This window comes from Labeo rohita, chromosome 10, assembly GCF_022985175.1.
Source record: "Labeo rohita strain BAU-BD-2019 chromosome 10, IGBB_LRoh.1.0, whole genome shotgun sequence".
NCBI lineage: Eukaryota > Metazoa > Chordata > Actinopteri > Cypriniformes > Cyprinidae > Labeo > Labeo rohita.
The window spans coordinates 23,477,297-23,500,789 of record NC_066878.1 but is presented as its reverse complement, the minus strand read 5'-3'; the positions used below and the strand labels follow the sequence as shown (position 1 = coordinate 23,500,789).

The window sequence follows — 23,493 nt, the reverse complement described above, 5'->3', positions numbered from 1 at the left end:
CAACTTACAATTCTTTAAATAGCCTTATGAAATGTTTTCTTTTTCCTCAGAAATTCTTTAAATTATTAAAAATGCAACTTTTTTTGGCAAACAAAGCAGATTTACTATTAAAATTAAAATAGAAGAACTGTTGTGTGATCATTCCTAAAAAATAATGTTTTAATAATTTTAATTTTGGCAGTAGTAGTAGCAGCATGTACATTTCTGCTGAACAACAGTAATATATTTCTGCCGCAATGTCTTCAAGTTAAACCGAACTTTTATTTTGACAGGTTGCCTTGAATACTTTTACATTTCTGCGTGTATATGATATGACGCTAGTTTTACTCAAATGAAAAGGTAAAATGCTCATGGAGTGATGCTCAGAGCACTCCTGGAGATGTTGTTTATATATTTATATCCTTATTTAGTGAGGCAGCAGACGCTGAAGTCACGCACATTTGTGTGGAAAATGAAACCACTCCTCATTTACTCGTACAGAGATGATCGTGTAATATTAGTTAATGCTTATTAGATCGTGTAAATCAGTGGAAAATGAATATAAATGATGATTTTGTGTGAAGAAATATCAAGTAAACGTATAAAAAAATATCAGTATGTTTACAAATATGTGCAGTTTTGAACTTAAAACCTCTAATGTACGCTGTTCAGTCATGTTTGCACGTGACTTACCGACAACCAGAGGCAGCGCCTCATAGTTCTCTATGTAGGAAAAACCCTGACATTGTATACTATAATGTTGTTTCTGTTGCTTTAATCGATGCTAGTGTTTTGTGAGTTAACCATCTAAAGAACTGACTTATTGACAGTACATTTCAATGGAAAGACTCCAACAAAACAAATAACTTTAGACATCAGCCAGCTATTCAAGTGATGAACTGAGCCAATTCAAATGTTTTATTTCTCCACACCATGTATTGTAATGTGAGGGCGCATAGGTGCACAACTTTCCTTGCTCTCCAAGCTCTGGACATTTAAATGTCAATGTCCCTCCACAAAACTGTGGTCAAGTCTGGTGACCTCTCTGTGTGCTGTTCAGAGTTACGTGGCCAGTCGGGAAAACAGGACAAAGTGGACTTAGATCTCGGAGTAACTTGAAATGAAAGTAAATTGCAGTTCTTTTAAGGCAGCCACAATTGGCCGACCCCTTAATTCCTTGTTGTTATTGTGTGCCCAAACTCTGTTTAATTAGGAAGCAGTTCAGCTGGCCCTGCCTCTCCCGGCAGGGTATTCATTACTGAAACCTCTTCAAAATGAACAAGCTTTCTTTTGTCTGGGAAGGTCTCTCTTTCTCTCAGTCTCTCATTTTCCAACCCGAGCTTTGAGCAGAGTCTGAGCAGGCTAACTTCTTTAAGTAGTTGAATTACAAGCAAAGTGACTATTGTGCACCTCAGTTTAAAACCAGGCGGAGGTGTAGTTTGGCTGTATTAGTTGGATTTTGACGTATCAATAAATAATGCAAACAAAAGAAACGTTTCCATTGCAGCATGCTGTCCCATCTGACACGACACATACAACACTTAACTGTGGCGAAGAGGCAGATTTCACTCTTTTAGACTCAAAAGTTTACCTCAGGAGCCATAAAGGCAATGGTTCCCAGTAGCTGACCCTGAAACTCCCCTGCACCGGTGCCTTTCGAAGCCAGGCGTGCCGCTGCCCCAAAATCAGCTATACGCAACCTCTGGCCCGTGCTGTCAATTAGTAGATTGGCACCTGCATGGATCAAAAGACGACTGTGAATATAGAAACACACACTAAAGCTCTGCTCCAAAACTTAGTGAGCTACCATCCTCTCTAATGCCTGTGTACAGAGCTCCCAGTACAAGACAGCAGCAACGTTTCCAGTAGCTCACCTTTGATGTCACGGTGGATGATCTGGTTTTCGTGGAGGTAGGAAAGACCTCGTAAGAGCTGTTCGGTGTAGTTGATGATCACACCCTCCTTAAAGGCACCATACTTATTTAGGAGATGAGATACGGAGCCACCTTAGAAAAAAGAAGTCGTAGAAAGACTTTTATGGATCAGGACAAAATCAGCAACAGAATCAAACAGTGACTCTGAGAAGTGTTGCTTACAAAGAGAAAATCAGCCAAAAGGACCTCCTGTTTATGTATTAATGGGTTTCCAACACAACTACTACCTAAGGTGCGGTCATATTTATTGGAAAGGTAAGGACGTGACGTGTGGCAAACAATGGTAATTGCTCAATCATTTTAATGGGTGAGGTCCATCCAATTCAATAGAAATCCATGCAACTGTGAATTTGTGTGAGGCTAGATGTCACAACAGCTTTAAGTTAGTCATGAAAATGCACTACCTTGACCAACAGAAAGCTGCTTGGTTTTAAAAGTGACAAATGGACTTGTTTTGCATACAAAAATAAGCTTATGTGACTGCACATTTACTCTCTGCATGTTTGTGGACAACCAACCTGCCATCCACTCCACAAACAGGTTGTAGTTGTTTTTCTCACAGGTTGCCCCAAGCATTCGGATGATGTTTGGGTGGTTGAGGAGACCCATCATGCGGATCTCCTCTCGTAGTGCCTCCACCACTTCTTCCTGCTCAGAGGAGGTGTTCCTCACATACGTCACCTGCAGAATAAATCACAATTAAGTCTGCATATAGCATGTTCCGTCACTGCTGCCACAAACAAAACACATTTAGCTCCCTTTGTGTACGCGAGAGTGGGGGAAGTTGACCCACCCCTGTATACTGGCAACTGTACACTTTTACTGTCATGTGACCATGTATTTTGGAACCACACATCACAAATTCATGGTGAAAATCACATGTGTGTCAAGGTGGTGTGTAACATATATTCTCACCTGTTTGACAGCCATCAAAGTGCCAGTGCCCACATCCTGAGCCTGGTAACATGACGAAAAGGCACCCAGGCCAATCTGCTGACCTTTTAGCCATTCCATGCCCTCCCTGTATGGCTGCTTTGCTTTGGTATGACCAGGCAGAGTCTCTGGTGTCTGATCATGAAGAGAAAAATGGGGGGAAAAAATGAACATCATGCACATCAGAGGGAAAGGGATCCCACGACCTGCTCCAGAAAGACACAGCCCGAAGTATTAAAGGTTCATGAAACCCCAGACTACTTTTTCTGAGATTTTAGCAGAGTTGTTAGAGTTGTTTGTGTTGCATTAATTAATTAGTTGTGTTAATTTTAATTGTTGGAGAAAACTGGTTAATTATGAGCTTTTTTGCACTATTTTAATCTTCCCGGTTTAAAATCTACATTGGACTATAGTACTTCAATGACGCGTTGGTGTCTCATTATTATTCATGAGGCTGCGTGTTCTTATCCTATGAGAAGATGCTTCGGCTAATTATTCATGACAGCGTGTGTTGACTTGCTATGACAGACACTTCAGACTGTGAGATTGCATATATTAACTGAGAGAAAGTTTCATAGATTGAAGGAGAGTGTTTCTTTTTGTTTGCTTGTAAGAGTTCGGCACAAACACGATTCATTCATAGAGTGAGTGTAATAGAGTTTTTTACAACTCCTTGACGCATCCCATCAATAGGATTATAAGCACCGCAAATTAAGCCTTAAAAGTTAATAGAGGTGCAACAGCGAGTTCAAATAACGTTATATGTTTTCGGTGCAGAGTGCAAATGGCTGTGCATTTATGTGTGTTGTTAACTCAATTGGAGCGAAATGAAACTATCTGAACTGTCTGTACCCGAAGTTGACTCCCTCCCCTTTTCCCCCTCCGCAGTGCACCACACCCACTTTTGCAGCATTTTTTTTAACACTGTGGTGAGAACTAACTAGTGCTGAAACAGGGGGTTTTCATGACCCTTTAACACTAGATAAGATACAAAACTGTACTTTTAAGGGCATTGATCCAGTGACAAACTGTTGGGCCCCAAAATGTACAGTTTTTGCACTTTTTTCTGACTGCGTACAAATGACAAAGCCCCATTTTTGGGCAAAGTTTACTATCATATTAGACATGCACTTACATCCACCTGAATAATGATCACGTCCTCTCCTTTTTCCACCTGTAACTGCGGGATGACGGGCAGGGCATCTTGCGACTCTGACATCGCCATGACCACAGCCAGCGCCTCCTCTTCCTCAGCTTCCATCTTCTCCTTGCACTTCTGGTTCTGGGTCACGTCCTCGCTGTACGTGTCGTCGTTCGTGTTCGCCTGCTCCGGAGACAGCACTGCCACTTCGGACTGGAAGGTGACCGTGCTGTCTGCCGCAGGTATGGAGGCTTCCAACAGGTCCTCCATGCTGGAGCTGAGATCAACCGAGGCGTCCAGCCCGTGGAATTTCTCCTCCACTGGGGTGAAGACCGAATCCTCGCTGGGAATGAGAGCAGATCCGCCGCTGCAGCCCACGTTGTCTCTGGACCTGACCTCCTGAAGGTCCAGTTTCATATTGCTCTTTGTCGCTGGGGTTAAAGCTTTAGCTCCGTCAGATGAGGCAGCGGGAGAGGGCCGAGAGGGTCTGGGCCAGTGGATCTGATTCAAGGGCAGCGGCCGAGCTTGGGTAAACACAGGCGAAGGCAGCTTCTCCAGCTCCTTAACGCCGCTACAGACGCCTCCGCTTAAACCCTTCTGCAGTGGCAGCTTGCGCTGGGCACTCAGTGAGGACTGGGTGAGTTTGTTAGGCATAAAACTCTGTGGCAGGGCTTTGGGGTTTTCTGGAGGGAAGGCTGAGGCGTTAGCCATGGACAGAGAAGGAAGGCTCGGGGGATGACTGGAAGACGGGGAGTTCAAACACTGACTCGCGGGTCTGTTTCGGGCCTGAACGGGGGGCTTTGGAAACTCTGAAGGGCTCGTGACGACGTTTGAGAGTCTCTCTGTTATATCGTCCACAGGAGCTGAACTGGCTTGACCTGAAAGCACCACCTTGGTGGTGGCCTGCTGTAGATCATGGGTGGGAGAGTTTCTTTCAGTCGTGCATGGGGAGTTATGGGGGGCTGAGGGTTCGAGGAAAGCACTGGAGTGCGAACTGTGCCCGGTTTGGAGGTCGTCTAGTCCCAGGTGGATGGCGTCCAGGATGTCCATCTCCTCAGCGATGGCCAGAAGACGGCGACGCATGCGGGCGTAATGAGTGGAACTGGTGACGTTGAGCATGTCCAGGAGCTTAACGAAGACATGAGGCACACGCGCTACCATACGGGCAGCGCTCAGGAAGACGCGACGAGAGAGTTTACCCACCATGGAGTGAGAGTTATCAATGGACTGCAGTGCGAAACTTAGAAGAGGCAGCAGCTTCTGGTACCTACAAACACAAAACAAATGTAGTAAAACAAAACAATAAAGCACTTTGCACAAAGCGGGTGCAAAACTAGTTTCCCTTTACATTTTAAATTTGTTTTAAAGGGGTCCTATTATGCTCTTTTTCAAAGATTTTTGAGGGTGTACTGGAAAATGCTCTCATGCTTGGTGGTTCGAAAAACACATTATTTTTCACATAATTTACATTATTACAACAGATTTCTCCCAGCCTGGCACAAATAGCTCGATTAGTTCCGGGTTTAATGAAGGCCCACCTTCCGAAAAAAGGAAATGTGTTCTGATTGGTTAGCTGTCCCACTGCATTGCGACTGGTGAACAGCTTAGACGGTGTTTCAGTACTGACACGCCCCTTGAAAAAGCAGTTAGCGCAAGTTAGATTAATAGTGAATCTTATGTTCTACATATAGATATTTTTCTTACAAAAACGCATCGATTCGCTACAGGAGACCGCTGTGTGAGGCGCTTTTTATTATGGATGGATGCACTTTATTAGACTTTATTAGACTCCGACTGCATTCGTCTGAAAAAAGGAAGTCATATACACCTAGGATGCAGAGAGGGTGAGTAAATAATACGTGTTGAGTCCTTTTGTCAGCCTGCGAGATCAGTTACATGATATTACGGTGCTAATTTATTTAATTATTTTACATATTTAGTTTCATTGCCTGAAACCAGCTCCAGCAAAAGACTAAGCAGCCTAACATTAACATTATCAAAGAACATCATCACTGAATAGCCTGGCCTATTCTAGTGCAAGTTTATGCATTTTTAAAAACACTCACGTTATAAGTGAAGCTAACTACACTGTATGATGAATAAATCTCTTACCACACACTGCACACGTCTGCGGCGTGTAAGAGATTTTTTTAAAACAAAATATCTCCCTTTGGAGTGGACTTTGAGACTTGTAGATCTTTTTTTATGCCCAAAGATACACACCACACACTGACTAAAGTTCAAAAAGTGAAAAAGCATAATAGCACCCTTTTAATTATCAAAAATTGAATACTGAGTTGAGTACTATGTTTAGCTTTTAACCCTGCCAAATACAAAATAAAAAGAAAACATATCAATCTAGCAAGCTTCTATTGAGTAAATGGTATCGCTACAGATTTCCTGATTCGATTTAAGTTCTTGATTCTATTTGACTTCAGAATTACAGATATAAAGTCCATTTTGCTTACATATGAAAGAAATTATCTTGGGATAAAATAGTCTCAACCACAGACTGTTGGCTGAACATCTGATGCATAAAGTCCTGGACACACCAAGTTGACTGTCGGTCAACGTTAGGCCGTTGGCCAGCGTCTGTCAGGCTAGTTTGTTCGGTGTGTTCAACACATTGGCTCTCGTCGGTGGGAGTTTGCCTGATTTAACATGTTGATTTGGCCTCAGGGCTCCCTCGGTCATCAGCGAGAGTGGGAACTCTGACTAGATGCTCAGTTTAGCAAACGGGTCAGAGCCAGAAAATTAAAGTAAAAGTGATGATAACAAGTAAGTAAATGATGTCACTATGTGAATATTTTCATAACATGAGGCGCTTAAAATAAAGAAAGTTATCAACATAACTGATACTCAAATGGTAAGCAAGCACTGCTTTGTTTATGTATCGTATATCTGTGTATATCTTGTATATCCCTATTTCGGTTCCCCCTGTTGAATTATGAATATTAACTATTGATAGCTCTGGATATAGACAGCTAATTGTTCTCACGCAGGCGCAGAATGCACATGTAAGTTTGCAGTCGGCTGTATGGTGCAGTCTGTGCGGTGTGCTCAAGTGCAGCTTTTTGGTCCAGACGCTGCTGACGCGAGGTGACAACACAGTCAGCTTTTGTCGCCACTAGTTCTTTGAAGTCGGCTTGGTGTGTCCTGGCCTTAAGGCACACAAAACGGGAAACTCTTTGGGAGTTTTGAAGGCTGTCATTTGATGGTTAAACCCTACAGGATTTCTAGGAGACTGTGTTACTTTCTTTAACACATATGAAAACAAAGCTGACATACTGCCAGACCCACTCATGGAACAAGAAAGCTGTTGTGTTTACTAAAGAGCGTTTTTAGGACCAACTAAAATCGCTTTCAGAAGTATGTGAAATTCACTGCACAGACTCTTGACGACTGAAGACGGCGTTCTTGAATTAATGATTTATTGGTTTCCCACCAGTCTGACTTTACATTTTTACACCCCTAAAGATGATGCTGAACAAAACAACTGTGCTTGGCCGTGATCTGCCTCTAGGGCAGCCTTTGGCCAATGACAGTGAAGACCTTTGGCCGTCAGTCTGAAAGGTTTGGCTTTGCGAGATAAGGGGTAAATCTACTATCCTGGTACATATTCTTGCCTGCATTTTTTTTTTAACTGTACAAATTTTATTTCCATTTTATGCTCAATGAAATTTTTATCAGAACATTTTATGAAGAACAGAATCGAAGGAAGATTACAATGTGTTTCTTACCTCTCCACAATGTTTTGGGTCTGGTTGCAGTCTCCACCTGACACAATGTGAGGGTAGAATTCAGCAGGAAACTCCAGTAAGAGCCTGTCGATCAGACACAGTCGACCCAGCAGTGCTTGCCAGTTATTGGCCTCCGTTTTAGAGCCCAAGATACAGTTCAGGACATAGTCAACTCCACCAATACCAATAGAGCCTGATAGAAAATCAGAGATGAGAACAACTTTATTGAAAAGCAAACAAATATTGCAGAGAGAATGTCTGCAAAAAGAAACAGTTCTGTCATTTACTCATACCAAACCTATATTTTCAGCTACTATTTTTATAGAGAGCCTGTGTAAAAGCTTTATGTGAGATATACTTGCTATACTTGCTAAGAAACATGTCTGTGACAGGTCTTGGCATGCCAACTTTGAATATGCACATGCACAAGTGAGATTTTAAGAGCTTTGACAGAGGGTTAGTTTATCAGTGAATAAATGTAAGCTTCCAGTTTCTCATGTATAGGTATGTCCCAATTTGAATACTTCTGTAATATTTTATATAATGTGCTTGTAATATACTGTGATTGTTGTGTTAACACCAAACTAAAAAAAAAAAAAAAAAAAGTGTGGCGCATATGACACTTAAACACTCAGCTGTCACAGCTTTGATTTGTACCTGCTTTGAGGATTTCTCTTCCCACAGCGAGTTCCCCCATCTGCCCTTTGCACAACTCCAGCAGAGTGGAGACGGACAGCTGACTGGTGCGACTATGAGCAAAAAAGAAAAACACTCAGCTAACTCAGTCCAAAAAAGCATTTGAAGTCAAGACAATGTGAGGTATTTTAACTGATATATAGGGTGATGTTTTTCAACAAAATTAATATTAAAAAAATACTTGCTCATACATCAAGTACTGACTGGATAATGAAAAGCAGAATTGAAAAATATTAGGTTGTGGTGATGCCCACAAAAAAAAATTGTTTGTGGCAGAGCAAACAACAATGTAAGATTATAAAAACAATCATTTAGAGAAACATGCACCCTTAAGTCATTTACAATAAGGCCAGGAAGGTATAGTGGTGTCAATTTTGATTTCATACTAAAAACTCTTATTTTTTATCTGTTTGTTACAGTTCCTGGCCACTAGGTGGCGATATTCTGTTAACTTCAGAGCCTAAATGACAGCCTGAGATATGATTTGACGTATACCAGATCATCTATGTTCAAACTGGGTCAAATTTTAATTTTTTTACTGTGCATTAAGAACAGGCCGAATCAGAGAGTTTCTGAAGCGAGTACCTGTTAGCGTCTGCACACTTGACCAGGATGGTTTCCACTACGGGCCGCAGCAGCTGCTGTAATCGACTCCGCTCTGACACAGAGTGACAGGGGGTGTAGACCAGCATCGCTCGCAGGGTTTTCTGAAACAAAGATCAATTCTTAATACAGATCTACACATAAACAATGTTGCCATATTCAGGACTGTGGCTTGTGTTGTGGATTCTCTGGTTTTGCCTGCGGACCCAAAGAGAGCTGCACGATTAGCACTTCAAAATTAGCTGTTGTCAACAAAGCTTTAAGCTTTAAGGGTTTTACACCAAAATAAAACCTAGAAATTAAGACAGCAATAAATATTAATGTTGTAATTTAACAGGTGCTACAGTTGTAATTTTAACAACTCATTTATATTACAGTGAAATATTACAATAGTCATTATCTTATTATACGTGTTTAGCAGCAGAAACAATTATTAAATGTATATATATATATATATATATATATATATATATATATATATATATATATATATATATATATATATATATATATATTATTAGTGCTGTCAAATGATTAATCACATCTAAAACAAAACTTTTTGCTTACATAATATATGTATACTATGTATAGTACACATATATTAACGGAAACTGAAAGTTTTATTTTGGATGCGATTAATAATTTAACAGCACTAATTTTTATATAATTAATTCATTATAGTAGTCACATTGACAGTTTTAATTTTGTATAAATAAAACAATTTACAAATTGTGCCGCTCTACCAAAAAAAAAAAAAAAAAAAAAAAAAAAAAAAAGTAAGAATTTAATGAATGACAATTAAATGCAATATATTTTACCCCTAAATCGTGCAGCCCTACATTCAACATGACCAAATTTATTGACAAAATACTAAAACTTTTTTTTGTTTTGTTTTCAAAACTCCAAAATTTTCTTTTTCCTTTTTGGAGTCTAGAGTATTTATTTTTTACGTTTCACAAATTTTGCCTGGCTAACTTGCCTAGCTCATACAAAGTGACCCATTCAGATTGAATACACAGCCTTTGATGTCAGTAATGAAAAGAAATGGTACACAAGTATTTTAAAAGTTGATGAGCCTTTTTATTTTGCTAGCATATACACACACACACACACACACACACACACACACACACAATATATATTTAGTTGTATTTTATTATTTGCATTAACGCTGCGGTCAGAACAAGTCTGTGATCCTCCAGTCTAGAAGTACTGGACTCCACATACACTAACAGTGCAGTACAGTGAGTGTGTGAGAAAGGGTTCACCCTGACCCTGACTCCCAGAGAGAGCTGGGAGTGGTGACTGATAGCACATCACACTGGAGCGCTGCCCAACATTGATTAACCCACCATACACTCCCCTCCACATTCTACCGCCTACACACACACACACACACACACACACACACACACACACACACAACACTAAAGCCCAAAATCCTGGCTCAAATAATCCTACTCTCCCTGCAAAAAATAACTCCAAGTCAAGAATAAATAGCGAAGCATTATGACATTTAAACTCGCCACGTTCAGATCAGACAAACTGCTAGAAAACACACTTCACTACGCTGCAGTGTTTACAGAGCGGTCTAACGCAAGGTAACATCCTGAAAGTTTTGTCTGTGGTATTTTTAGTTCACAGACATGGCCCTCTTTCTGGTGCGTGTTCGAGGAATATAGGAAAAATGCTGGAAAGCCCCGAAAGGACAAAACGCTTCTTGTTTTCATTAAGGCGGCTCACTGGAGCACAGAGCCCGAGGGAAAGACACCATCCCAGAAGTCCAAGCAGCAAGAGCTATTGTTTTTTTTTGTGTTAAAGGAAGAGAAATAGGTTAAGAGACAAAGAGAAAAAGAAACCTTTCTTTTCCAGCTTCAGTCTGAGGATCCCTGCTGCTTCCAGACTTCCTGGTTTTAAAGTGAACTTTAAAACTGGCCAGCGTGGTTTGTTGCACTTTAGAACGGTTTAGAACGGTTTAGATAACCTCAGATCAAAGTTGACAAGAAGAAAAAAACTTATCTAGACCGCTTTTATATCTAGCAGAAATAAATGGATATCAGCCAGAACCAAAATTAACTCTTTGGCAGAAGTGAAAAGTATTAAGGGCCTGATTTCTGTTTTATTTCTTGGGATTTGTGTCATTTTTATTGACTGAAGAGTAGATTGGAGTAGGGTTGGTAATGATAACGTTTTAAGTTTAGCTTTCTAAATACTGTAAGCCATTTTCATCTTATGAGTATGACAGCATCAAAGTGAGTATTTCTGTGTGCACTCAGTAAAAAAACATCTATGTTTTTTTTTTTTTTAACAGTGTGCTTTTGAAGCATCTGCTGATCTCTTGATCAAAATGCCCAATCAGAGCCATTTAAGTTTTTATAATCCACTCAATAGTGCTCAACATGCCAGTGTTTGTTTACTGCATGGTGCAAGCACTTGCATGCTGAAATGACAAACCGTAAACACAGTGTAAATGAGATTCACTGTGCAATTCAAACAGTTTTTTTTAATTCTAATCTACTTTAACGTGCTCTGGTGACTGTAGGAGCACTTGGTGAAGAGTTGGCACAGGATTATGCAATTTCCTTCCCAGCACTGTGCAATCTCTCTGATCATAACAGAAGCATCACGCTGTAAGCACCTCATGTGACTGAAGTGTTCACATGATCACAGCAGTGGTCAAGCATGTGAAACACTGGTCAAGCAAGTTCACATGTGACAGCGCTTCACAATTTAGCAGGCACGACACTTGGACATCATAAAGACTGGAGTATTTGAATAATAAAAAGAGACAAGCATGCATTGTCCTGTCTAACAGGCAATGCACTACTGACAGTATTACTGATGTCTAAGGAGCAGAAAATGTTTGTTTCAAGCATAATCACACTTGTTAAGCTGTTTTACATTTGCATCTCAAGTATATGCATCTTGGTTGTTTAGATTAGAATCAAGTTCAACAACATTGAAAAACTCATTTTTGGCATATTTAATTTTTAATGCCATTACTTTAAGTCTTTCTCCTCTCATTTAAGATGGTTTAAGGCCTTTATTTGGAGAAGGGTGAATTAAGACATGCAAAAACCCCGTCAGATACTGTGGCAGTGTCATGAACACAGAGGTGTAGCATCTCACCAGTGCTGCCACGTAGACTTTGTAGACGGGGTCAGCGCAGACCATGGAGAGCACGCTACAGCAGGACTCCACCACCACGTCTCCGGACACCTCCTCTGCAGCCGTTCCTAGCCCCGCCCCTGCACTCGCTCCGGCCAATGAATGCTCGCCGTTGGCCAACAAGAGGGCGCCGCTCACGTCATGTGACAGCCGCCGAAGAGCCATTTCTCTGATGTTCCAGTTTCGGGAAAAGAGACAGCCGACCAGCTCCAAACCAAACACCTGAGAGAGAGCACGAACACACAAAACCACAGGAAAAATCAGCATGACAGTTCACATTAAGTGTAGAGAGAGTGTAAATAAGAGATTGATAGTGCAGTATAGAGAGCTTTGGTGATTATAATGGAACTTTGTGAAATTGCAATGAACTAAAATGAGTGACAGTTTTTAATGATAGCTATAGATATTGACTTAATCAGTTTATTTAACGACAGTTAAATAAACAAGAAGCTAACATTAAGTGACTTTGTTTCACTATAACACTATTACCTGATCTTTTCAGTTATTTAAATCATTTAATATTTCTGTATTCAAAATGTTATATTTAAAAAATTAATCTCAACATGAAGCATCTGAGCATCATTAAACACAAAAATACACCTATAAGCCACTTTTGTGTTTAATTACAATTAGCTTTGTTAATACTGATTTCATTTGATAGGTATCTTATTCTACTTATTCTTATTCTGTTGTTTTAATAAGAAATTTTAAAAAAGCTTAAAAAATAATTTAAAAAAATATTAACATAAAAGAAAGGTAAAAACAAAATTCCCCTGTAAATCACTTTAAGAAGTCAAATATAACCTCATAATGTGAAGGCTAATTTTTGATCAGATTTTTTGATTGATTAGAAGGTGCTCCTAAAATTTTGACCTAAAATTTAAGTTAGGAGCACAAGTGCAAAACGAGCCCTATAAGCATATTTCATAAAAAGTTCAAAGTAAAATAAAAACTAAATATATATATATATTAGTATGTATGTATGTATGTATGTATGTATATATATATGTATATATATGTATATATATGTATATATATGTATATATATGTATATATGTATATGTATATGTATATGTATATGTATATATATATATATGTATATATATATATATATATATATATATATATATATATACACACACACACACACATACATACATATACACACACACAGACATACATGTTTTTCTTTTTTTAAATTACAGTAACAAGAATTTAGATGAAAAACATGAATCAAGCCTGTCAGTTCATGTGAGATAATCTAAAAAGTAGTGAGTTTTATTTTTATGAGATCAATGGCCAACACATAAATCGATCCTGTTCTGCCTGTTTTTAAAGGTACATTCATCCAAACTGAAAACCGTCATCATTTATTCATCATAATGTTTTTTGAAACCTGTAGGACTGACTTGCTTCTGTGGAACACAAAAGATGTTTTGAAGAATGCTGGTGACCAAACAGTTTCAGTTCCAGCTGACATACATTATTTTTTTATGATCATACAATGGAAGTCAGTGGGAACTGAAACTATTTGGTTACCCGTATTCTTCAAAATATCTTCGTTCCACAGAAAAAAAGAAAGGCATACATGTTTACATAAAAACAACATGAGGGTGTGTAAATAGCAGAATTTTCATTTTTTTTTGCTGGACTATCACTTTAGCCCACAGCGCATTGTGACAAAAAGAAAGGAAAAGAAGGTCTTCTGATGCCTTTGTAATAAAAATAGAAGTTTATCAGTCTGAAGAATGCTACAAAGACATTTCTAAAGGCTCTTTGGCTCCAGCAAACCACAATCAGAGCAACTTTATCCAAATGAAGAGTTTGGAATAGTTGCTAATCATCCAAAGGGTGATCGCCTAGCTAAAATCCAAGGTACAAAATTATCCAAAGTATCCAAAGACCTTCAGGCCTACCTAGTGTGATGGTTTTGCTGATGAAAACAGTAAATTCTGCTCTGAACTGCAGCTAATGCACCGTAGGGTCATGCAGCAATACATTGATCCAAAAAACATTCAAGTAAATGTCATCAGAATTCTTTCACAATGGTGTGAAATGTTTGCTGCAGTAATTGACTAAGGGTGTGATCACCTACACGCAAGTGTTATATAACACTCTTAAAGAATGTGTCAAAAGACTGTTGTGTTTGTGTTTATGAGTGGTCATTTTAATGCATTTTTGTCTATAGACCGTATGCATGATCTTGCATCTTTATATTTGTGTATGCTTCGCAGATTGAGCGCACCTTGATCCAGGGTTCGGCGAGCTCTGAGTACGTCTGTGGAATGTGCTGAACTCCATATTGTGGGAGAGAGAAGTTGCCCTCCTGGCCCGTTCTCGAGCTCTCAGTGTGATGAGATGAAGACGTTGAAGAAGAACCAGTTGTTTGACTCTGGGAGCGGTTTGTTGTGCTTTCCACTGTAGATGGTGCTTCATAACTACACCCACAAATACACAGAGAAACAGTCAAAAGGCTATTTGTCTAAGCAACATACACTGTACACTACTGTTCAAAAGTTTGAAACCAGTATGTTTTAAATGCAATTAAATGCAGAATTTTACAGTATCATGATTCCATGTTTGACTGTCATGTTTCTTATTAGCAGCAAATTTTTATTCCAACTTTTTCAGTTGGTCTGCTGGCAAACTGTAGTATTTGTGACCCTGGACCATAAAACCATTCATAAGGGTCAATTTTATGGAACTGATCACCTGAAAGCTGAATGAATAAGCTTTCCACTGATGTATGGTTGGTAAGGGACAATACTTGGCTGAGATATAAATATTGAGAAAAGTGCCTTTAAAGTTGTTCAAATTAAGTTCTTAGCTATGCATATTACTAATCAAAAGCTAATTTATGTATTTGCGGTAGTAAATTTACAAAATATCTTCATGGAAAATGATCTTTTGCATAAAAGAAAAATTTATCATTTTGACCTATTCAATGTTTTGTTGGCTATTGCTACTAATATAATTGTGCTACTTAAGACTGGTTTTGTGAGTCGTTTTAGATGAAAGCATCTGCTAAATGCATGAACTAAATTTTATCATTATACACAACTTTAATTTTTTGAAAGAACAAATAGTAGCTACCGCACATGGAGCATTAGTAACAGTACTTTAATCACTGTTGTATTTGTTTCGAAAAACAGGATAAACCAACAGGATTTGGAGCTTCAGGGGGCTGTTTCATAAGACATTAAGAAAAGCAGGGATTCAAGTCCAAAACCTGACTTGAAAAAACCTAACAAATCAATCGAGACTAAAGCGGTTTCATAAATGACAATTTAAGTTCACGCAATCTCACTAATTTGATCCAGGCTCAGTGAGTCAAGATAATGACAGACCTTAATGTTGATCATGATCAAACTGATTCACCATGGCAAACAACGGATATATTTGTGTTTTTTTAATGCATTTGAGACATTGTGTTTTCCCAAGTGCATAACAGGCAGTTATATTCTTGTAAATGTTAGAAAGTCATGCAAATAAATCCATTTTGCTGTCAGGAGTGGGCGAGTAAATGAGCGCTGCTGCGCGCTAAACAGACGTAACGCAATAGAATAATAGCACAATAATTTTGAGTAAAATATACATTTTGCTAAAATATTTATTGTTGGACATTAAATGTGACATGTCGAATTTTAATCCTAGATATTAGTGTATTAGATAAGCAGTAACTGTAAATCAAATGTAAAACAGCCTAAAACAGCCTTAATTACTAACTTAAATGAGTTAATGTGTACCAGTTATAATGTAGTCTGTTTTCTATTTTTGCTATTTTTAATTCAAGTGAATTTAGCTTTTTAATTTAGTGTTCAATGCTTTAAAAAGCAATTTTAGATTGTAATGTTTTAATGGCCTACTAATAAAGGTACAGCTGTGATAAAACCAGAAAGAAAGGCTGCATGTCTAGAAACTGCTGCTGAATCTGCAAGTAGCAAATGTATGTTAAAATATCTTCATATATTGTTTAAAAAGTCATAAAATTTTGGGCACAATACATTAAATGCATTCGGTCATAGCCTATATTTTTATTTATTTGATTTATATAAGTTGCATTTCCTGTATACTTTAATTTTTGGACAATTTCTGGACTGAACGAATTGTATAAGTCAGTGGTAATATCAGTGTGTTCCTATTGGTCCGTGTTAGAACAACTCAGCTTAGCCTAACAGTTAGCCTGCGCCAGACCAAAATAGTTTCTCAGCATAAGTTGCCAGAGTGACTAAGCTTGAGCAATGGTAAATTTGCTTTCTGAAACAAAATCAAGTGGCAACAAGTCAGACTAACTCAAATAAGCCTGGCTTATTTCATAAACTTGTTTTATGAAACAGCCCCCAGGTATTGAAATACGGGTCAAAGTATTACAAACAAGCAGCTACATGGTGCATTATTAACATATTTTTGCAATGAAACGGTAACTGTAAAAGACAATTTACACTAATGGCCACCATAGTGTCTCATAACACAAAAGGCAACAAACCAAACCCGTGGTTTGTGCTCTTGCAACCTGAGATGGTAAGACCATGATGCACAGCATCATGACAAATGAAGGGGATTTACTTCATGAAATTATAATAATTGCCGCTTCCTAAAGAAGCAACATCAAGATATGGTTTCGGGCGTCACTGTGTGTGGGGCCTATCTCTGTATGGTTTGCGGGAAGTTGGAAAACACCAAAAAATGGCTAGCCGCTAGCATGTCACTCCCGGGCAGACACACAAACATGGCTGGTGCCGGCCTGTCTCGCTCACCTAACCACCAGAGAGGAGTCGATACCAGACTCTGTGATGCTGACTATCCTGACCTCTACATGGCCTCCTCTCAGTCTCACATCTTAGAGTAAATACAAACAGGACAAGTCCCAAAGGCACATGTCCTGAATGAAGCATCAGCACTGGGTTTGCGCTGTGTGTTGCCAGCTTCATTAGTTTCTGTCTGCCGCTCTGACAGGTTAGACTTGATGATGGCAGCCTTTTTAAACTCCGTCTGTGTTTGGGCTTGTGTCCAATTAGCATCCTGCCTGCTTGGGTTTATGTACGACTTTTTTCTAATGAGTCTGCTAGTCTATTGCACACTGTCTTAAACGCAAAAATATTCCCGAAGTACCCTGAGGAAATGAATGCTCATAAAACATTTGTAACTACAGCTTTCAGCTTCTAAAAGTAAAAGAATGTAAACACAATCTGCTAAATTCTCCATATTTCTACATCCTTACCTGTAAAAATCATGAGACTTCCACTTGGCTCTACACAGAGGGCAGATTAACGGGTCGTGATTTCTCCGGCACTCCTCGGCCCCTGAAAAACAAACAGGATACAAGAGATGCTCACAAAACTCATCACATGATGGGCTCTCAGGGGAGTCAAGGATGACCATTCAACAAACAACTAGTCAGACTTCAAATCATCTTCTGTGAGCAATGCTCTTGGTTTTACATGTAATCAGTCTTTTGTGAGGATTATGACAGCAATATCTAGACTATTTACCACATTAAGGTTTATTAGAGTGGGACTAGTTTTCTCTGAGGTTAGAGTAATTTGTTTTACCAGACGTATTTGGTGATTTTAATCCTGTCTGATTCTGCCAAGTCTGTTTTTTTCCTCTCACACAGCCTTTGTAAAAATTCCATAGCACATTACCTAGTTTTTAAATGGCACTTTAAGAAATCTAATCCTATCGAGTGTGAATGTCTGTGATTGCTGATAATGCTGATTTTTGATAAACCTGATCTACCATTTGCACGCATGCAGCACCTTTTAATATCTAGACAGAATCAGAGAGAATTGTAATTGTAATTGAGAAATGTAACTGTCACTTAGAAAACTAGTCAGGTTTGAATACAGCTTTAAATAGCTGTTAGCTACTTTTGGTAATTCGAGTGTGTATTCACACAGGAACAATTTTTGAATTCCATCTGAATCATTACTGTGGCATTTTGTTTAATCATCTGTATAAACAAGCATAATTGCAGTTTTTTTTTTTTTTACTGTCTTCAGGAGAACATATGAAGAGATGTGTCATATAGAAAAAGAAACAAACATTTAACATTTCTGAAACTTTATTTTTGACACCATCTTTACTGTTGGTTGAAAATTGACTGGAGGGTCCTCCCTTAAAAAAAAAAAGGTAACGGAGGCTCAGAAAATCAGTTCAAACTGAAACTGAGCTCAAACTTATATAATAACACTCCTTTTTAAGTTTTTAATTAAAGTTTCACAATCTCTTAAAACAGACTATTTGGTTCTGAAAATGTTAGGGCTGCCAACATTTCACCAACAATAACCATTCCAAACACAGCCACAGCACTGTTTTGCGTATTTGAGCAACATGACGGTGTTTCGTTCTTGAATGAATCACGCGTTAACTCACTAAATGACTCACTTACATAACAGCAAATATTAGTAAATATTAGTAAATAGTAAATATAAAAAAGTAAATATTACTTTTCCTAAAAAGGAAACAAATTAGTTGTTTATTTTAAAAAGTCCATCTTATTTTCTCTTGTATATTTAGTATTGCTGTTTAATAAAGATAAATGACTTCTTATCCGATTACTCGATTAATCGATAGAATGATCACTAGAATACTTGATTACTAAAATAATCGATAGCTACAGCCCTAGCTTCCACACACTTGAATACAGGACATTTTTCTAGGTTAACACTAGATTGAGCAGCCATGTAAAGTTGCTACTACATACATTGATCAGATGAAAAGCCATATTTGAGGTGAGCATTTGGATGTCTTGCCCGATGTACTATATTACCACATAGACCAGCCGTTAACGATCTGTCCATCACGGACTGTTTGACTTCTTGTGGACTTTTTTTTTCCTGTGACTAAGCAACTATGAAAATGTTGGTCAACCAAGCCTCTTCTCATCACCTAAAGGTTAGTAGACTATTATGGGGGAGCCCTAGAAAATGTGTTTTGCATATCCTTTATGTGGGCTGTATTTACCAGTGTCTGGAAAGATAAAAAGGCTCTCCCTCCTCTGATGTAGACAGTCAATACTAGTTTCTGTGACCATTTGAAAAATCATACCAGATGAGTTGAGATAATCTTGGATACGAGCACCGATTTTTCTTGTTACTTACATATAGACATGCAGTGATGGTGGAGTTTGTTTCTGCAGCCCTCTTCACACACCGTCAGACTTTCCTCATCTAGCATGTCCAACAGACAGATAGGGCACATCTGCTCCTCCTCATCCTTCATACTGCTCACAGGAGGAAACACACATGCACAGCTTTTTTAAAAAAAAAATCACTAAGACACATGGGCTTTAACAGAGTCTAAATATACTTTTCTTCAAAGGGGTCATATGATGAGGAATCCATTTTTTTTCTTGAACTTTTGAGATGAGAAGCTGTACCACAAAAACACACTGTAACTTTCAGAACTCAAAAATGGCATCACACATGCATCAGTACAACAACTACACTTTATTTGGGGGTTCAGAAACTTTCCCACTCAGACGGTGAGGTATATGGGGGAATATTTCATCTGATGTCATCAGAAAGTTCAATGAGATAAGAGGGTCTCTCGAGCTTTACAAACCTGCTTTCATTGCTGGAAGGGGAGGCGCTAGAGGCACATGACGTGTGAGAGTTGGACATGCGAGACACAAACTTCTGGATGGTGCTGCGTGAAGGAGCTTTGATGCGCGAGCTGCGCCGATTGTGATACTTCTGAAACAAGCTCTCCACCTGAATGAAATCACACCATCAGTGCACTGAGCTTTAGCAATGGCACAGAGCTTCTTGTGTTTTGGCTGTATTACAGTCACCTCACCTCAAAGTTTTTGAGGGTCTTGCGCCACAGCAGAGGGTCTGACGGCTCCAGCTGGAAGACTCGGAGCATGACAAAGAGCACGTGGATGCAGAACGTCCCTCGGCCACAGCTACACGTCTGCTCAACATAATAGACACCACATTATGATGAAAAACTAAAGATTATATTAGTGACAATTATGTATACAAGTATACATTATATATTAGACATGGAGGAAACTGAATAGTGTTTTATGACAACAGTGGCATTTCTATTTACATTTTTCTTTATGAATACCATTGTTTTACAGGAATCAGGATGTTTGTATATGAAATCAGTTGACAAACTATCTTTTCACTATTGTATTTATGTATAATGAGACTAGAATACATACAGGGTTTCTGTAGGTTTCACAAAAGTACATTTAAAACGTTAAGACCTTATTAAAATGAAAATTTAAGGAATAAAATGAATGGAACACAATGTGTCAATACTGTCCCTTAAAGGGATAGTTCACCCAAAAATGAAACTTTGATGTCTATCTGTTGACGCATCAGGTGACGGCTGTTGTGAACGCCCTCAGGACAGTTGGACATTGAGGTGGATCAGAGGTAACAAAAAAAGAAATTTAAACTGTTCAGTTTCTTGGACAGACAGATTGTTTTGTGTCTTAAGACCTCAATGTATCGTCACAAGCCGCAGGGTTTAATTTGGTTTCGTCTGTGTATATTTTTTTGACTCTCAAAGCTGTGGATCCCATTGACTGCCATTATATGACTGACAGATTGCAACAGTTTGAGTTAAAAATCTTGGTTTATGTTCTATTGAAGAAACAAATTCACCTGCATCTTGGACACCCTGGGGATAAGCAGATAAACATATAATTTTCATTTTTGGGTCACCTATTCCTTTAATGTAAATGTCTTGTGCAATAAGCAATGCTTCAAAGTTTGATAAAAACAACTTCGAACTTTTGAATTAATTTTACAAAAAATTAACAAATAAGGTTGCGTTTTCCAGTGCAAATGTCTAAAAATTCTTACACCAAGATACATTTACTTTAAGCAAAAAGAAAAGTTGTTTTCTGAGAAACAGATCAAAATGAAGCGAGTTTGTTTAAAACAAAGAACAATGGGCTCACAAACATCAATCTTAAAGGGAAAACAAATCCTCATTCCCTACTGACAGGTGTTTACTTTTGTTTTAAGCATTAACAAATTTAATTTTGTTCAGTTTTTAAGAAAACAAAACTTCAAACTATTGATTCTCAAGTAAATGTATCTTGACTTAATGTTTGTTGTTGAGGTATTTGACCTGGAAAACACAACACTGAGGAAAATAATAATATTTATACATTTAGGACTTTCTGCTTTTCTAAGATTCTAAGATCAACCCCTTGTCATCCAAGATGTTCATGTCTTTCTTTCTTCAGTTGTAAAGAAATTTTTTTTTTTATGAGGATAGCATTTCAGGATTTTTCTCCATATAGTGGACTTCTATGGTGCCCCGAGTTTGAACTTTCAAAATGTAGTTTAAATGCGGTTGTAAACGATCCCAGCTGAGGAAGAAGGGTCTTATCTAGCGAAACGATCGGTTATTTAATATTACAATTTATATACTTTTTAACCTCAAGCACTCGTCTTGTCTTGCTCTGCCTGAACTCTGTGTATTCTGGCTCAAGACAGTTAGGGTACGTTGAAAAACTCAGATCGTATTTTCTCCCTCAACTTCAAAAATCATTTCAAAATCATCCTACATCGCTGCAGAAGTACCGACACAGTTTTTGCAAAGTGAACATCAAACACAGAAAGAAGATCAAACACCCTTAATAAAAAAAAAAAAAAAGATAAAAAAAAAGCGATGTAGAACGATTTTGAAGTTGAGGGAGAAAATGAGATGGGAGTTTTTTGACATACACTAACTGTCATGAACTGGTCTTTTCGCTAGATAAAACCCTTCTTCCTCGGCTTTAGTTCACTAAATGGAGAAAAATCCAGAAATGTTTTCCTCAAAAAACAATTTCTTTACAACTGAAGAAAGACATGAACATCTTGGATGACAAGGGGGCTGAGTACATTATCTGTACATTTTTGTTTCTAGTTTTATACGAGTGTCTTCTCACATAATAAAGTCATTTCAGCCTCATCAATATCACATTTATTTTCCAACTGGCATGGCAGAGGCCAGTACCGTACCTGTGGACCAATGAACACCCGGAATTTGTTGTCAGGACTGTCTCCGCCAATCAAGAATGAGTTGGGTCCTATCTGCTGCAGCAGGTATAGGCGAGCTCTCATGACCTTGTTGACCCTGCGGTTGGTCTCCTCTGGACTATACGGGGAAAAGCCATCAGGAGAGGGAGCTCTCCGAGGGGGCGTCACCCTGCCGCTCTGTAACCACACATTCAAACCAACACATCAGCGCCACAGCAAAACAGATTTTGAGACCTTTTAAGACCACCTAAATGCTTGAAAAGAGGGTCAAGGGTATCACCAGATGACAACAAATTTGACAAACTCACAGGCACTGGGGATCCTCTCCGTCTGCGCAGACCAGGAGAATCAGGCTTCCCAGTGGTCTTATTGGAGGACGATGAGGAGGAGGAAGAGGCGGCTGAGAAGGAGGAAGGTCCAGGTGAAGGGCTGCGATGACCTCTGCTTTGAGAGGAAGATGAACTGTGACTGTCGCTTCCGGCTTCAGTGCCATCAGCTCTCAGAGGAATGGGCTTCACCACCTGAGATACAATGATATAAGGAAACACTCATAAAATCACATAAAAACACAAGCCATTTCCATCCTGTTTCCTGTGCCTTCATTTGTCTTTTTCCATCATAACAGCCAATATCTGGACATTGAGATTTCTGATCAATAACCACCCCGTTATTGATGTCAGTTTAAAGCCGTCCTGTTAATGTTTTGTATTACTGTAAATGATTATTTCCAGTGAGAAAACATTACAGTCTAATTACAGTGAAACTGCAGTGGAGCGTTGAGGCAGACAGTGTGAAAATCTGTCAACAGAGCTGATTGTTCTGATGGTTATGTAAGGAAGGCATGCTGAACTCAGGAGGAGCCGTTACACTTCAGAAGTTCTTACTTCCCGTTCCTTAGTCCAAACATTTTTCAACTATTTTTGGCAACATGGCTTGTGATTCAATGATTTATCCATTAACAGTAGTTCACAATAGCTAACTACTTAATTAATCCAGTGATTTATTTGTTAAAGGTACAGTTCACTCAAAAATGAAAATTCTGTCTGTGCAAGGTCAGAAAACTCTCGGATTTCATCAAAAATATCTTAATTTGTCTTCTGTCCATGTCTTCAGTCGCAAAAAAAATTAAGTTTTTTTTTTAAGGAAAACATTCCAGGATTTTTCTCCATATAGAGGACTTCAATGGTACTCAACGGATTGAAGGTTAAAAATGCAGTTTCAGTGCAGCTTCAAAGAGCTCTACACAATCCCAACCAAGGAATAAAGGTCTTCTCTAGAGAAACGATTGGTTATTTTCTAAAAATAAA

At 38.6% G+C, this 23,493-nt stretch overlaps 1 protein-coding gene across 1 annotated transcript in view; it reads right to left on the bottom strand.

Annotated features, from left to right (window-relative positions):
* map3k1 (mitogen-activated protein kinase kinase kinase 1, E3 ubiquitin protein ligase) overlaps nt 1–23,493 on the bottom strand; it is a 60,184-nt gene that overhangs the window by 3,077 nt on the left and 33,614 nt on the right. Inside the window, 16 exon segments of the mRNA XM_051120890.1 lie at nt 1,571–1,713; nt 1,854–1,985; nt 2,432–2,594; nt 2,829–2,981; nt 3,982–5,254; nt 7,728–7,920; nt 8,385–8,476; nt 9,009–9,130; nt 12,156–12,416; nt 14,440–14,632; nt 17,416–17,497; nt 19,298–19,419; nt 19,761–19,909; nt 19,995–20,111; nt 22,169–22,363; nt 22,495–22,707. Coding sequence (XP_050976847.1) covers nt 1,571–1,713; nt 1,854–1,985; nt 2,432–2,594; nt 2,829–2,981; nt 3,982–5,254; nt 7,728–7,920; nt 8,385–8,476; nt 9,009–9,130; nt 12,156–12,416; nt 14,440–14,632; nt 17,416–17,497; nt 19,298–19,419; nt 19,761–19,909; nt 19,995–20,111; nt 22,169–22,363; nt 22,495–22,707 — 3,603 coding nt within the window.